The sequence below is a fragment of the Durio zibethinus genome, chromosome 15 (genome assembly GCF_047325235.1).
Source record: "Durio zibethinus cultivar Kanyao isolate XHJ-2024 chromosome 15, ASM4732523v1, whole genome shotgun sequence".
In the NCBI taxonomy this organism is placed as follows: Eukaryota; Viridiplantae; Streptophyta; class Magnoliopsida; order Malvales; family Malvaceae; genus Durio; species Durio zibethinus.
The window spans coordinates 18,197,522-18,213,527 of NC_143176.1; the positions used below are offsets into that span (position 1 = coordinate 18,197,522).

Genomic DNA, 16,006 nt, shown 5'->3' on the forward strand with positions numbered 1-16,006 from the left:
TTTATTTGAGCTTAAATGAAAGTTCAATTATTTTTTTTTAAGTAAACTTATTTATCTTGGATTCAATAAAATTTTGATAATATTAATTTTGAGAAAAAGATTAACTTAAGAAAGTTATTTTGTAAGAACAAAATTTTTCAACATTAAACTTGTTTTTTTTATGTATTAAATCATAGAGTTTTAATATTTAAATTTTATATGGTTGAAAAGCTTTTTTAGTCTACTTTCTAATAGATTAAACAAAATTCAAATTCAAATTTTCTAAGCAAGATTTTAATTTTTACTAGAAACTATGCAATTATCTAAAAACTGCAAATAGATAGTTTTAAAAATTTACGATAATTTTTATACAGTGAATTAAATGATGAATTTTATCTAGATAAAAAGCTTTTTAAATCTAGTTTCTATATCTTCAAACGATTCTTGATTCAAAGTTTTAAGATATGATCAAATTAATGAATAGAATATAAAATAAGAGACTACCTATTTATCCAAAATCACTAAGAATATAAAACTTGACTAACCTAATTGATCAGATATCAAACCTAATTGATACCATCAGCTGTAACGATAAAAAAATAAGGGAAATTCAAGAACCAATCAATCTTTTATCAAAACCCATCTATCCTTTCATCCCAAACAAGCTCTAACAACTAGTTTTAAAAGAGGAAAACATGGTTTTTCATTTCCCAAGTATCTCCAACGGTTATTTTCTCATTTTCCTCTATAAATTAGGTAACCAACACACTAAGAAGCTGATGAATCAAAAGAGCAAGCACCAGCAAGTCATATTTTCATTTTCTCAAAGAAATCAAGAGTTTTAGAGCAAAAATTTCATATCTTTGTAATTGTTCTTGTATCCAAATTATTGTTGTATTCAATCATCATTTTTTTTTATACTTCATTAGATAAACATTCAACCTTGAAAAGTGTTTTAGTTTGCAAAAATGATTGGAGTTATCTTGTAAGCAAAATGTGAAATATCCTCATGATATTGTAAGGGTAAATGTTATTATCTAAGCCTTAAGAAAAATATAGAGATTTAGTACAAAATATGTTTATATCTTATAAGAATTTTTCTTTAATTAAAGGATAAAATCTTGATATAGACAACCAAGAAGAGAGGACATAAATATCTTGTAAAAAAAGATCAAACTTTTATAAATTATTGTGTTTAATTTCTCTATCATTATCTTTTTACTTTGATTATTACTTATATTTACTTCAAATTCATTAATTTATTATTATTTGCATCATATTTTGATATTGATTTTAATTTTATATTCAATTAATTTGAAATCATTATCTGAAAAAATTTTAGAGAAATCAAATTCTTTCTTCTCTTGAATCATCATTTCACCTAATAAGTTAACACAAACAATCAATCCTACCATTAAAATGAATAATCCACAAAAAATAATCAAACAAAATTATCGTTAACAACTTATAAATAGAAAACAAAAAAAAAAAACAAAAACGAAAGAACGATGAGGAAGCCAAAAAGGGTATTTCATGAGTTTGTTGGTATAACTTACAATAATGAAGTAGCGACGGTTATGTTCATTGGATTTTGAGATTTGGGATTTGAGTATTGATAGATGAATTTGATTTTAAAAAATAATATTTTAAAAAATAAAATGTTAAGTGATTTTAAAGAGAAAAAATAAAAATTTTTTTAAAAAATGAGTTAACAATAAAATCTGATAATGGTGTGAAAGTTTTAATGGTTTAAATGTTATTATTTGTAGATTGTTTTGAATTTAAAGAGTAAATTAATTTAATTTTAAAAAGAAAGAACGAACATTTAAGGAAAAAAATATAAATTAAAATAAAGAAATAATAATTTTAGATAAAAAATTATAAAATAATTAAATATCACATTTAAATCTTGAAGACATTTTCATTTGGATCTTAACCAAATATTTTTAAACTTTACCCAATAAATAAATAAATAAAACTACTAAAAAACGTTGAAACTAGTAATACGAAAAGCAGACACAGCGTTTCCAATTTTGCAAAGAAAAAGCAAGAAATCAAAAATGGAAGAAAAGATGGGGAAATTCTTTGAGTCAGTGTCTAACTTCTTCTCCGCCTCAGATCAGCTTCCATGGTGCGATTCTGACATCGTTGCTGTAAGTAATTTGCTTTTTCCCCCTCATATTTTTTGGGGTTTTCTTTCTTTTTCTATGCTCTTTCTTTGGAACCCAGTTTCATGGTTTCTAAAATGCAAAAACCAACAAAATATCTGGAAGCATAAATTTTTCTTTAAAAAAAAAAGGCTTAGCTTGGGTTCTTTAGATTGCCTTTTCATTAGCTTTCTGGGTTTCTTCTTGGTTTAATTTTCGATATATTTTGTCTTTACTTCTGAAATTCCTTTTTTTTTAATGAAGAATTTCTGAATTTTAGTGTAATTACATATAAAAAGCAACTGTAGTTGAATAAACCTGTAGTAGTTTTTACTCTTTAATTTTTGGATGAAGCTTAATATCCTTTTAGTGGGAATCAACTTGTGTCAAAATCCTTTTGAGATCAAGCTTATGCTATTCTGCTGCAGCAGTTTAAGATATTAAGTTGTGGACAGTGGATACCTTTCTACTTAGTAGCTTTACCAGAATTTCTGCCACATATGGCAATTCATCTACTGATTTATTTCATTGTTCCCTGATTGATTATGTTGTATATGACTACAGCAAATGCCTCCACTCTCCTTTCTCCAACCCTCCACCTTTCTTTCCCCTTTCTGCTTTTCATGGTTTGAAAAGAATAAGCATCTAGCTATTAAGTGATCCTTGTAATTTCTGAAGACAAGTATGTGTTGAGAAAGGGAGGGCTTGTCTGAAAATAATGGAGGGTTCTTGTAGATGTGTGTGCTTTCGGAGAGTATAGCCTTTCATTGTGGTGTGGTAATGTATTCCTCCAGAATAGCCAAGGTGAGTACATAGGTGCTAAGGTGAAGCATTAGATGGTAAGAGTGCCTTGCCAGCATCCAGGTGAGGTGGCTTGGTTCTGGATCATGGCGTTGGCCCCAGCAAACAATCTTTTGAAAGTCATGGGTGCCCAAAAGGAATCCACATGTCCCTTTATTTTCTACCATTGGAAATGGAGTTCCCTCCATTTATTGGGGAAAAATACTCCAGGCAGGATTAAGCTTCCTCTATTGAAATGAAGGAAATTTGGAGTTAGAGTCAAATGCAGAGTTAGTTTAGTTTACTTTAGGATATTTTTGAGCTTTCTATCACATAGGCAATGGAATGGACTGATGGAGTCAACTTTCAAAAGTTTATTTGATATTATTTCATTGTAGATACTAGATGCATATAATACACACTTATACCTATTCATTTAAAAATTAAACTAATGCTTTCTTTTAATAGCTTGTAGAGAGAAAGAGAGAGAAAGATTAACACGGACATGGATGGAAACTATAAGAAAATATTCAACTTTTACTGAGCTTTCTTAGGTTGAGTCTTGAGTAGCTACATAGTAGGCCTTTTCTTCTTGTTGTTGTTGTCCTTAACTAACACTTTACTCAGGTGACTTCTTTTTGTGCCCTGTGACTTGGGTAACACAAGGTACTAGAGCCTTGTATACTCCTTTTGCCTTTGGCTACCATGTTTCAATCATTAAAATAGTGTATTTCTATCTTGCTCTAACTCGGATGCAGGTGTCTTTTTGTTTATGGCCGGTATTTGAATTCGAGTATCAGACATGGCTATATGTTTAATATAGGTGTACATCAGTTGTAAATTTTACTCTTTTCTAGTTTTTCCTTTCGTTGAAGGGTCATTTATAACCTTATATTATGTTTACTTTGATGTGCTCAATATGCATTATACTCAAATGCATTATGAAAAATGGAGATTTTGGTGTAACTGAGGTTTGTTTAACCTTAAAATCTCGTTTATGGAAATAACTGATGTCATTGCCTATGAGATGGGCTGTGAGATAATTGCAAGTAACCAGAGAAAGTGCTGTCTCATGTTTTATTTTTGGTTTTTGTTATATCTAGTGATCTAGCTGATTTAATTTCAAAACCTTTGTATTATGTGGACTTAGAACCCCAGATTGCCTTACTTTCTGGTTGTTGCTTCTTCTTCTCCTCAAAATTTTTAATATATAAATGAGCAAAGAGAAAAGTACTGCTAACGGTTGTTTGCTTCTTTTTCTCGTGCATGAGATTATTTGGTGGTAAGTTCTGTCAATTTGAAATAACGATTTGAAACTTAATTTGTAGTTGGATGAGTTATAACCAAACTATCCTGGCTTTATATACTCTTTAAAATTATTCACAGGGATGCGAAAAGGAGGTTACTGAGTTGGATAAAGGTTCTGGTGAGTTAAAAAATGAATGTATCATGCGTTTGTCATGGGCTCTTGTTCACTCAAGACGAGCAGATGATGTACAACGTGGAATAGCTATGCTTGAAGGTGAAACCAAGTGTCTCTCTCCATTTCATCTCATCTTCCTTTAGGCTTTCTAGAAAAGTGGTTGCAAACTGCTGTTGAGATCTTTTGCTGAATATCATTTTAACCTATCTGAATAGGTGAAACTAAAACATTTGTTATTTGCAGCTACATTGGCCAGCACTACTAGTCCATTGAAAAAGAGAGAGAAGCTTTATCTTCTGGCTGTTGGATATTTTCGAAGTGGTGACTATACAAGGAGCAGGGAGCTTGTGGAGCAGTGTCTAATGGTTGATAATTATATTCACTATCCTTATTCAATAGTCCTACTCCAGATATCAGGGCATTTCTTATTTGGTGCACCATGCTGCATTATTTTGTATTCAATACCTCCAACCAATTTTCATCATCCCCTAATAATTGGGTTCTGTTGTTCTTTAGAATGTCCACATATTAACAGTTTTTGTTATTGAATTTGGCAGATAGAACCTGATTGGAGGCAGGCACAAGCTCTTAAGAAGGCAATTGAAGACCGGATTACAAAAGGTAACTAAGCACCTATGGCTAGTGGTTTCCTTCGTCATTTATCTGTACTTAGCTGATGTAGCAACTTTCCTTTCAATTTTTTTGCAGATGGCGTCATTGGCATAGGTATTGCTGTTACTGCTGCAGGACTGATTGCTGGTGGCATTGCTGCAGCTCTAGCACGGAAGAACTAATCCATCTCTTTGATATGCGTGAGAAATCTTTCTTGTAAAATATTTTCGGTGAAGCAATGAAAGGAAAAGCTATCCGGGCACATCTTTTCTTTTATGTTTTGTATACTGATGATGTACAGAAAAAATATTTAGAAATGCTTATCTTTGAAACCTTTTTGTTGTCTTCTCAAAATGAAACAATTTTCTTATTAATAAAATTTTCTCTTTTTCCTTAAAAAAAAATTTATAGCAATCAGCAAACTAATGAACCAACAAATGCCCACGTCCTGACCAAATAAAGAAAAGGCAAAAAAAAAATGTTGGTCCATTTTCTCTTTGGAAGCAGATATTTTTGCTTCTCATTATCGAATTGATTAAAAGTATTGAAATGAGATTTGTTTTTTATTGTTACAAAATCATTTTAAATCTTATAGCAAAAAGCTGGTAGACGTGGAGTTATAAAGACTTCGAGTGGAGTGGCTTTCAAGTTTGTTAATCCGATTGCCACACTCATATCAACCGGTTCATCCAATGGTGTCCCGAGCTCGAACGCTTGCATCACACTAGCTATTGTGAGCTCAACTTGAAGCGCGAACGAAACTCCGGGGCCCATTCTTCTACCACTTCCAAATGGAATCAGCTCGAAATTCTGGCCTTTCACTTCAAAATCTTTGTGGGTAGTTAGGAATCTTTCAGGCTGAAACTCACAAGGATCTGACCATACTCGAGGGTCACGATGAAGTTTGTAAAGATTGATGAAAAGTCGTGTACCTGCGGGGATATGATAGCCACTCACAACGCAGTCTTCAATGGATTCATGCGGCACTGAAAGTGGTCCGGCAGGGTATAACCGCAGCGTTTCCTTGACTATGGCTTGAAGGTAGACTAACTTTTTTATGTCTGATTCTTCCACCTGTTTGTCCTTACCGACATGGATGTCTAATTCTTCTTGTGCCTTCTTCAATGCATGGCGGTTTTTGAGTAGTAAAGATAAAGGCCATGTCAATGTAACCATTGTTGTTTCAGAGGCTGCTAAGGTTAAACCCTGCGATAAAGGGGAGTTAGTTGAAGGGAGTAGCAAATGCCTAGCCGTCTAATAAATGATTCGTAGCAGGCGGGTTGATTTGTTGATGGTATCAGCATCATGCTTTCCAGTGTCAGTGAGGATTGAAAGCATCACATCCATGAAATCTTCGTCGCTCTTCAAGCTATCTGAATCTGATCTCTTTCGCTTGTGATCTTGTAACCATCCGTCAGCAAGGTCGTCTAGTTCTTTCATTGCCTTCTTCATGAACCTCTCGTCTCCACCGATATCCAACAATCTTAAATAAGGCAACGCATCAGATATCACAAATTTTCCACTCAATTCGAAGTGGTCCTTCAATGGCTGTTTCCATCTCTCACTCTATGCATAATTACCCAACTCCGAATTCGCTTCCCTACTATCATCCTGAGAATTGTTGAGAATAATGACTCAAATCTCATAAGAGATTTGTTTGAGATTTGTTAGAGATTTGTTTGAGATTTGTCAGATATTACTTAATGTACAAGAAGACTTGCAAAAGAAGAATTTCAAGAGAAAGAAGATTCTTAATAGGTAAGTTTGACTTGCAAGAGAAGAATTCTAAAAGGAAAGGGATTCTTAATAGACAAGTTTGACTTATAGGAAAAGAATTCTAAGAGGAGAGGGATTCTTAATAGGCAAGTTTATATGATTATAAATAGGTGAAGTCTCTACAGGGTTAGGTATGAGAAAAAGATGTAAGAGAGTTGTAGGGTTTTGTGGGATAGACACCCTATAAGAGTATTGGGGCTTTACGTCTTATTGGTGTGTATGTTTGTTTATGAGTGGACTAGAGGAGATTGAGAGGGTCTACATAGGTATGATGTATGGGAGCATATGGGTATGTGTTTGGTTATGTTGAAAGGGTGCACAAGGGTTTGGGTTTGTGTTTGTTTGGGTTGAGAATACTCCATAGGACTAGAGGAGATTGAGAGTGTCTTATGAGTATTAATTGTTGAGTGAGGTTGATGATTTGATGTAAGTTTGTAATTCTCTACAACTAGTGGATCTTTTTTCTTATCCGTGGATGTAGGTCAGTTGGACCGAACCACGTTAAATTGTTGTCTCTTGTGTGTTTGATTTCGCTTCCGCTGGTGTGATTGGATTAAGGGCTTTTAGCCCAACAAGTGGTATCAGAGCTGAAGGTTTGAAATGTGAGAAGAGTTGAAGATTCAAGATGTGAAAAGAGCCGAAGGTTCGAGATGTGAAAGAGCTGAAAGTTCGAGATGTGGAAAGAGTTAAAGGTTTGGAAAGTGCATGATTTGAGACATGGAAAGAAGCAAGTTCAGAAGAGCTCGATTCGAGAGAAGAGTTTGAGTTCAAGTTTTGAAGATTGAGGATTGGTTTGTATGAAGCGTGAAGACACAAGAGAAGAGAAGATGATTGTGAGACTTTCATTGTAGGTGGAGCCAAGCATGTCTAGCATGAAGACAGATGATTGATGGAATTTGAGTCAATGTGAAGATTGTTGAGAATAATGACTCAAATCTAATAAGAGATTTGTTTGAGATTTGTTAGAGATTTGTCAGATATTGCTTAATGGACAAGAAGACTTGCAAAAGAAGAATTTCAAGAGAAAGAAGATTCTTAATAGGTAAGTTTGACTTGCAAGAGAAGAATTCTAAAAGAAAAGGGATTCTTAATAGGCAAGTTTGACTTGCAGGAGAAGAATTCTAAGAAGAGAGGGATTCTTAATAGGCAAGTTTATATGATTATAAATAGGTGAAGTCTTTACAGGGTTAGGTATGAGAAAAAGATGTAAGAGAGTTGTAGGGTTTTGTGGGATAGACACCCCATAAGAGTATTGGGGCTTTACGTCTTATGGGTGTGTATGTTTGTTTGTGAGTGGACTAGAGGAGATTGAGAGGGTCTACATAGGTATGATGTATGGGAGCATATGTGTCTGTTTTTGGTTATGTTAAAAGGGTGCACAAAGGTTTGAGTTTGTGTTTGTTTGGGTTGAGAATACTCCATAGGACTAGAGGAGATTGAGAGTGTCTTATGAGAATTAATTGTTGAGTGAGGTTGATGATTTGATGTAAGTTTGTAATTCTCTACAACTAGTGAATCTTTTTTCTCATCCGTGGATGTAGGTCAGTTGGACCGAACCACGTTAAATTGTTGTCTCTTGTGTGTTTGATTTATTGTTTGATTTCGCTTCCGTTGATGTGATTGGATTAGAGGCTTTTAGCCCAACAAGTGGTATCAGAGCTGAAGGTTTGAAATGTGAGAAGAGTTGAAGATTCAAGATGTGAAAAGAGTCGACGGTTTGAGATGTGAAAGAGCTGAAAGTTCGAGATGTAAGAAGAGTTAAAGGTTTGGGAAGTGCATGATTTGAGACATGAAAAGAAGTAAGTTCAGAAGAACTCGATTCAAGAGAAGAGTTCGAGTTCGAGTTTTGAAGATTGAGGATTGGTTTGTATGAAGCGTGAAGACACAAGAAAAGAGAAGATGATTGTGAGACTTCCATTGTAGGTGGAGCCAAGCATGTCTAGCATGAAGACAGATGATTGACGAAATTTGAGTCAAGGTGGAGATTGTTGAGAATAATGACTCAAATCTCATAAGAGATTTGTTAGAGATTTGTTTGAGATTTGTCAGATATTGCTTGATGGACAAGAAGACTTGCAAAAAAAGAATTCCAAGAGAAAGAGGATTCTTACTAGGTAAGTTTGACTTACAGGAGAAGAATTCTAAAAAGAGAGGGATTTTTAATAGACAAGTTTATATGATTATAAATAGGTGAAGTCTCTACAATGTTAGGTATGAGAAAAAGATGTAAGAGAGTTATAAGATTTTGTGGTATAGACACCCCATAAGAGTATTGGGGCTTTACGTCTTATTGTTGTGTATGTTTGTTTGTGAGTGGACTAGAGGAGATTGAGAGGGTCTACATAGGTATGATGTATAAGAGCATATAGGTATGTGTTTGGTTATGTTGAAAGGGTGCACAAGGGTTTGGGTTTGTGTTTGTTTGGGTTGAGAATACTCCATAGGACTAGAGGAGATTGAGAGTGTCTTATGAGTATTGATTGTTGAGTGAGGTTGATGATTTGATGTAAGTTTATAATTCTTTACAATTAGTGGATCTTTTTTCTCATCCTTAGATGTAGGTCAGTTGGATCGAACCACGTTAAATTGTTATCTCTTGTGTGTTTGATTTATTGTTTAATTTCGCTTCCGCTAATATAATTGGATTAGAGGCTTTTAGCCTAACAAGAATCACGTTAAGAGTTACATCCCCAAACCATTTCTTCATCTCCACCAAAACCTTATCAGAGCTATCTTTCTTCTCGTTCCATAGTTGATACAACTCTTGCAGTGATACCTTTATCTCAGATTATCGGACATGTCTGAGCCTATCGAGCCGGTGGTTGGAGAGGAGTTGGAGAGTGGCAACTTTACGCATTTGGCTCCAGTAAGGTCCATAAGGAGCGAAGCCAAACATGGCGTGGTTGTAGGTCAATAATTCCATGGCAAGCGTTTTTGGACGACTGGCAAAAGCTTTGTCGTTTGTGGTGAAACATTCTTTAGCAGTTTCCGAATCGCTGACAACCAAAGCTCTATGACCACCGAGCTTGATGGTGAAATAGGACCGTATTTCTCTGCCATGTCGCCGAGAACAATGTGGGGTAGTTTCCGTCCTCTTAGGAGGTGGAGATGGCCGATTACAGGCCGTGAGCTGCCAGCTTCAGGTGCTGCTCTCTTTTTGTTTCTGTTCTTAAAGGTACTTTTTGATAGCCATGGAAGCGAGAAAAGAAAGAGTGCAAAAGCAAATATTATACCAATTAGCACTGTAATTGCTGAGAATTGATGGAAAATATCCATTTGCTAGATTAGAGGAAAATGGAGTTTATGCACAGCAGGTATATAAAAGCAGGTGGGGAAAATTGGGACTTATTTAATAAATTAAAAAATTATTATCCTACAATTAATAAACTGACCAACCTTCTTAAATACTGATAGTACTCGTAACAAAAAGGACACCAGATAGTCGTTGGCCGAGTACCGATTTGGCTGTGGTTCATCTGAAACTCGAAAATGAAGTTTCAAATCTTCTTAGCATCTTGTCTTCTTCTTTATTTTATTTTTGCCATAAAAATCAGTGAGTGCGAATATTTTATAACGTATGTGAGCTCAAGTGATTAAAAAATTTTTTGTTATTTTTTTTATTGTATGAATTTAAATTTAAATATTATAAATAAAATTTTTTATAAAATTATTAATTTTAATGAGTTAGTATTTGATATATTATTAGTATAAAATTTTGATTATATAAATCAGTGGTGAATCTTGACTTTTAATTTTTAGAGGATGAAAGTAATATCTTATAATTTTTTTTAAAATATATAAAATATATTAATAATAAAAAATAAATACAAACATATAATAACAAAATTTATAATTATTACTATGTTAACATATAAATATATATATATATATATATTAAAATTTTATATTAAACAATTGGTTTCACAATTTCTAATCATAAATCACTAAAATATTTTTTATAAAAATAAAACCATTATATATATTTACAATATTAACATATTATTTTATCGTATTTAATATTTAAAGTATTAAACTAAAAAATCACAAAAATATTTTTTTAAAATAAATTAAAATTTAAAACAATAAGGTAAAAGCTTTGATACAATAAATTAAAACCTTCTAATTTGTTATATGATATTTTTATATTATGAAAAATGAAAATATAGTTAAACTAATCATATTAATTATTTTAATATGTAATAATTTTTAAATAAAATAAATATGCAGAATATAATAAAAAATTGATTAAAAAAACCACAATTAAATATTTTTCAAGTCGATTTTAATTATTATAATACTTGTATATATGAAACTTAAATTTACTTGTTTGTGAAAATATAGTATTCACAAATTTATTATTCATTTTAAATTTAAAATTATTTACAATAAGTAAACACAAGTTAAAAAATTATTTTTTTTTGAAGTTAAGAGTTGTAATATTTAGATGCAAATAACTTTTGTAACTACATATATCCAATATAAATACATAGAATAAAAAATAACATATATTAACACAATACATTTAATTTTGAGGGGGCCAAACTAATTTTTTTATTAAAAACTTTTCAAAATTATTGTGAAAATAATTTATGTATTAAAAAAATTCAAAATTTTGTGGGGAGAAATGGCCCCCTAGGTTCTTTAAAGGATTCCCCACCGAAATAAACGAAATTAAAAAAATAACACATATTTTTTAAAGTATTTTAAAAATATAAAAATCTAATTAAAAAAATGAGATATATATATCATCTTTTAATGTCGTTTATAATTATAATTTTACATTGATAATTTATTAAATATTAACTTTAATTTTAATATAAATAAATTTATTTAAATTGATTTAAAAAATAGTACACTAAACGAAAATTTAAAAAAATGAGAACATTAGTGAATATATATGTAAACTCCTTATACATATTTTGTTTTTTCAAATATGCATTTTCTTACTTGTAAATATGGCAATGTCATCATAAAATTAAAGAAAAAGTAACAAATGGGATGGGTCTTTAATTTTGATTTCAAAATAATTATAGAAGCAACTTTTATGCCTGAGGTTAATTAAGCCAATATATTATATTCTTAGAGATTATATGTTTTAGGGTATTGAAAAGAGTAAAATAGAAAAAATGGGGTGGAGTTATAGATACTCATTTAGCCTTTATAATATACTTTTCTTGTCATTTTGATATTTAAAAAAATAAAATTCATAATTAGGTACTTGAACTTTTATTTCATTATGCATTTTGATATCTTTGTTAATGTTGTTAGTCAATTTGTTAATGTTTCACAAACATCTAATAACATATTGATACGTGTTAAAAATCTAATCATTACTACATCATCAATTGTTATATCAATATCACAAAAAAAATTTAAAAAATATGAAAAAAAATCCAAAAAAAATCTAAAATTTTAAAAAATTAAAAAAACCCTAAAAATTAAAAAAATCTAAAAAAAGAATTATGAAAAAATTTAAAAACTAAAAAAATTTAAAAAATTTAAAAAATAAAATTTCTAAAAAAAAATTCTAATTTTTTTTAAAATAACAATATTATATGAAAGAATTCAAAAAAAAAAAAAAAAAACTCAAAAATCTAGAAAATTTCAAAATCTAAAAAAACTTGAAAATTTTTTTAACAATAAAAAATATTAATATATTCAAAAAAATTCTGAAAAAATAAAAAACTAAAAAAATACAAAAAAAATGAAAATTCCAAATATTAGCTTTTCAAAATTTTTTGAAATTTTAATTTTCAAAATTTTTTAAAAATTTTAGATTTTTATTTTTATTTCAAATTTTTTTTGTACATTTATGATTTTTAAAATTTTTTCTCAATTTTTGGAATTCTCAAAAAAAATTTATTTTTTCTTTTATAAAATTTTTGGTATTTAAAGTCATTTTTGGAATCTTTTAGAAATTTTAGAAATTTTCATTATTTTTTATATTTCTTTTCATTTTCATTTTTATATATTTTTTAAATTTTCATATTTTTTTATAAAATTTAAGATTTTTTAATTTGCAAATTTTTTTAAGTTTTTGTGAACTATTTATAATTTTTTTTTGGAATTTTTATTAAATTTTTTAGATTTTCTAAATTTTTTAAATTTTTCATGAGTTTCAATAATTTTTTAATTTCAAAAATTTTTATTTTTTTTAATTTTTAAAGTATTTTTTTAATGCTAATGTAGTAATTGATAATGAAATGTTGAATGTATTTTTTATATAATTTTGAATCTTATTAGATATTTATGTCATGTCAACAGATTGATTAATGGCTTTTGTCTAAAAGATCAATGTTGATTGATGAAATTATGAATTTTATTTTTTAAATGCAAAATTGATAAAAATTATATAATATAAATATTATTTTTATATTTAACTCGAGAAAAGGTGTGACCGAAATAATTGTGTATGTTTGACATTTTGGCTCAAATTAGATATCGATCTTATTTGTGAGGCTCACATGAATTTTGTTCTTTTATTGATTTTTGTTTGGTCAATTGAAAGCTTTAAATTTTAGTCGGTGAATTTGTTCAAAGTCATTATCAATTTTTGTTAAGCATTTTGTATGTACAATGAAACTGATTTTAATGAAATTAAAAATAATAATAATAGTGATATTATTATAATAGTGAAATTAAATATAATAATAATATTAAAATTAATAATAAAATATATATTTGAATATAAATATAATAGTAATAGTGAAATATAATGAGAAAAAATTATTAAAAACATTATATTAAAAATTGTATATAATAAAATTTATAATAAATATTTGATATTTATGAAATTAATAAAAAATTAAAATTATTAAAATTATTAATATATATTAAATAATATTTTTATAAATAAATATTTACAAATAAATATTAATAAATAATTAAAAGTTATTATCTTGACACAAATTCTCCTTGCCAAAAAAGTACGTCTATTAACTTTGGAAAAAATTTATATGAAATTTTTTAAGTGAAGTTTATGAATTTTTAAAAAAAATAATTTAATAAAAATTTTAATAAAAAATTCAAAATGATATATTGATAGAATTTAATGTGAAAATTATTAATATGTAAAAAAATTATTAAAAATGTTATTTATAATTCAAATTTGATTGATACTTATTAAATGGTAAAAATTTTGATAACATTTTAACTTAAAATGTCTATATAAAAATATATATATAAATTTATTAAAATTTTTTAAATTTTACACACTTGATTTATGTAAAAGAATCTTTCAATTTTTCAATTTTCGTTTTTTATTTTAATTTTTATTTAATCATTTTTAGTAAAAAACTTCACGAATTTTATTTAAATATATACTTTTAAGTAGAGGGCTTTGGATATCGAATTATTAGATTATTGGATTTTGAGGAAAAGTATGATCTCTGAAAAATGTTACATTCAAGGGAATGTTCGATTTTCAGAGCATTCCTTTTCATATTTCTATGTTTGGTTAGGGGGAATCTGCATTTGTTAAATCATGTATTTTTATCATAATATCCTTGACAACCTTAAAAAACTTTTGATTTTGTTTTTTAAAAAATAAACATGACAAATGATGCAAGTTTTTATATATATTTTTATAAAATTGAAATTGTAATATTTGTGGTAATTATATACAAAAATGCAATAATTGAGTTGGAATATCAAAAGATGGGTTGTACCGGTTATAACGTTTATATAGGAATACCAAAAGATTGGTTGTACTAGTTACGGCATTTATATACAATAAACGTTGTAATTAAGTTCAATTAAAAATTAAAAAATTTAATTTTAGCTTTTAATGAAAAAAAATGCTATACTTGAGTGTTTAAAATTTTTAGTTAAACTCAATTATGATATTTTTATTATTTAAATATCATAATTAAAATTTTTTAAAATTTTAAATGAATTCAATTATAGTATTTATTGTATATAAACACCCTAATTGAGTGCTTTTTTAAATTATTGCTTATAAGTATTGTAACCACTGGTTATAAAAATGAAAAATAGAAAGATAAATGCATGCAATATGTTTTCAAGGAACATACTAAAGATGAATGGAATAGAAATACATGCTTGGTGATAAAGCTTGAACTTGTTGCGATAACCTTTCCTCTCCCCTCTGCCTCTCAATGCTTCAAATTAAGGATGAAGAAGGAGACAAGGGAAGCTGTGTGGCTAATGCAATTGAATACAATGACTTATCAAGAAAATGCTTGGCTGCATCTCGAAAAACGGAGAGCTCCAACTTATTAGCACCATGAAGCATTGTTTTAATAGCAGAAAAAAGATTCTGTTAACTAAAATGGACAACTTTCTCACTTGATAGAACAACATTATACAACTCGATTGATGTTAACTGTCTATCTTCTTCTTTGCAATGAAATGAAAAACGTGTTCAATAAACACTACAGTTCATAATTTCATATTATCCAATTTTCCACCAACCAAATAAAATTTTTTTCCTTTTTTAGATAAAATGGAGATAAGGGTAAAAACCCAAGAAAGAGATAGTGAAGAATGGTGCAATACCAGTTAGAAGTGGAGGGTCTGAGCAAGAGGGACTGAAAAGAAAAAGTAGCCAACTCTTTCTATGAAAGAAGAGATAAAGAAAGAATGATACCCAAAGGAAACCCATTTCTTAGAAATGAAAGCTGCTGAATTCTAAGGGCTTTGCTGGCTCAAGCTCCATCACAGGGTTTCAAATAACGGTTGTGTAACGACATTGCGGCTGTTATTTTATGATTTCAGTAGTCTCCGTCACCGTTACGTACTCGAAATTGGGTTGTGAATGAAATTTACAATCATAATGGCCGCGAGCAGCCATTGCAGTCGATCAATCTCGGTCGGATGGGGTACTTCCTAAGCCCAATAAGTAGGTCCTTCTTTTCATTCTGGATTTCAGAAAGAATTTGGCATGAGCTCGTGGAAAAGCTCAGACTTCCCTTTTCATTTCTTTTTGTTTCTTGAAATGGGAAGCTGTGCTCGGTGCGAAGCTCGTTCGTTCATTTCTTTTTTTGTCGGGTCAAGGAGAATCACTTGGTTGGTTCCTTTTTTTTTTTTTGTTGGGTCAAGGAGAATCGCTTGTTGGGTTCTTTGCTTGCTTATTCCACTTCTTTTAGTGGGAGGACTGCCAGTTTCCCTTCTTTCTTTTAGATATTCAACACTAATTTTTTAATTAAATTAATTATAATCTTTATTAACTTCATATAAGATATATTTTTTCTATCATATGTATTTATAATATTTATGTCTTTGAACTTCATAAGTATAATAAAAAAAACATTTATAATATGCATTTTCA

General features: G+C 29.4%; 1 protein-coding gene and 1 pseudogene across 1 annotated transcript; one reads left to right on the forward strand and one right to left on the reverse strand.

Moving 5' to 3' along the window:
* The first annotated feature begins 1,951 nt into the window (after positions 1-1,951).
* Positions 1,952-5,275, forward strand: LOC111301169 (mitochondrial fission 1 protein A-like). Its single transcript, XM_022896641.2, has 5 exons — positions 1,952-2,132; positions 4,293-4,428; positions 4,573-4,694; positions 4,887-4,950; positions 5,038-5,275. Exons 1-5 carry the CDS (start codon positions 2,040-2,042, stop codon positions 5,121-5,123), a joined length of 501 nt encoding a protein of 166 aa, XP_022752376.2. The 5' UTR covers positions 1,952-2,039; the 3' UTR covers positions 5,124-5,275.
* A 182-nt stretch (positions 5,276-5,457) lies between these two features.
* LOC149514732 (cytochrome P450 CYP82D47-like) lies at positions 5,458-10,061 on the reverse strand (annotated as a pseudogene).
* Between the last annotated feature and the right edge of the window lie 5,945 nt (positions 10,062-16,006).

Excerpts from the sequence above, each read along its gene's own strand:
- LOC111301169 (XM_022896641.2), top strand. The coding sequence starts at position 2,040 with ATGGAAGAAAAGATGGGGAAATTCTTTGAGTCAGTGTCTAACTTCTTC. Across the intron at positions 4,429-4,572 it reads TGGAATAGCTATGCTTGAAG|CTACATTGGCCAGCACTACT; the intron begins GTGAAACCAAGT and ends TGTTATTTGCAG. Across the intron at positions 4,695-4,886 it reads TTGTGGAGCAGTGTCTAATG|ATAGAACCTGATTGGAGGCA; the intron begins GTTGATAATTAT and ends TGAATTTGGCAG.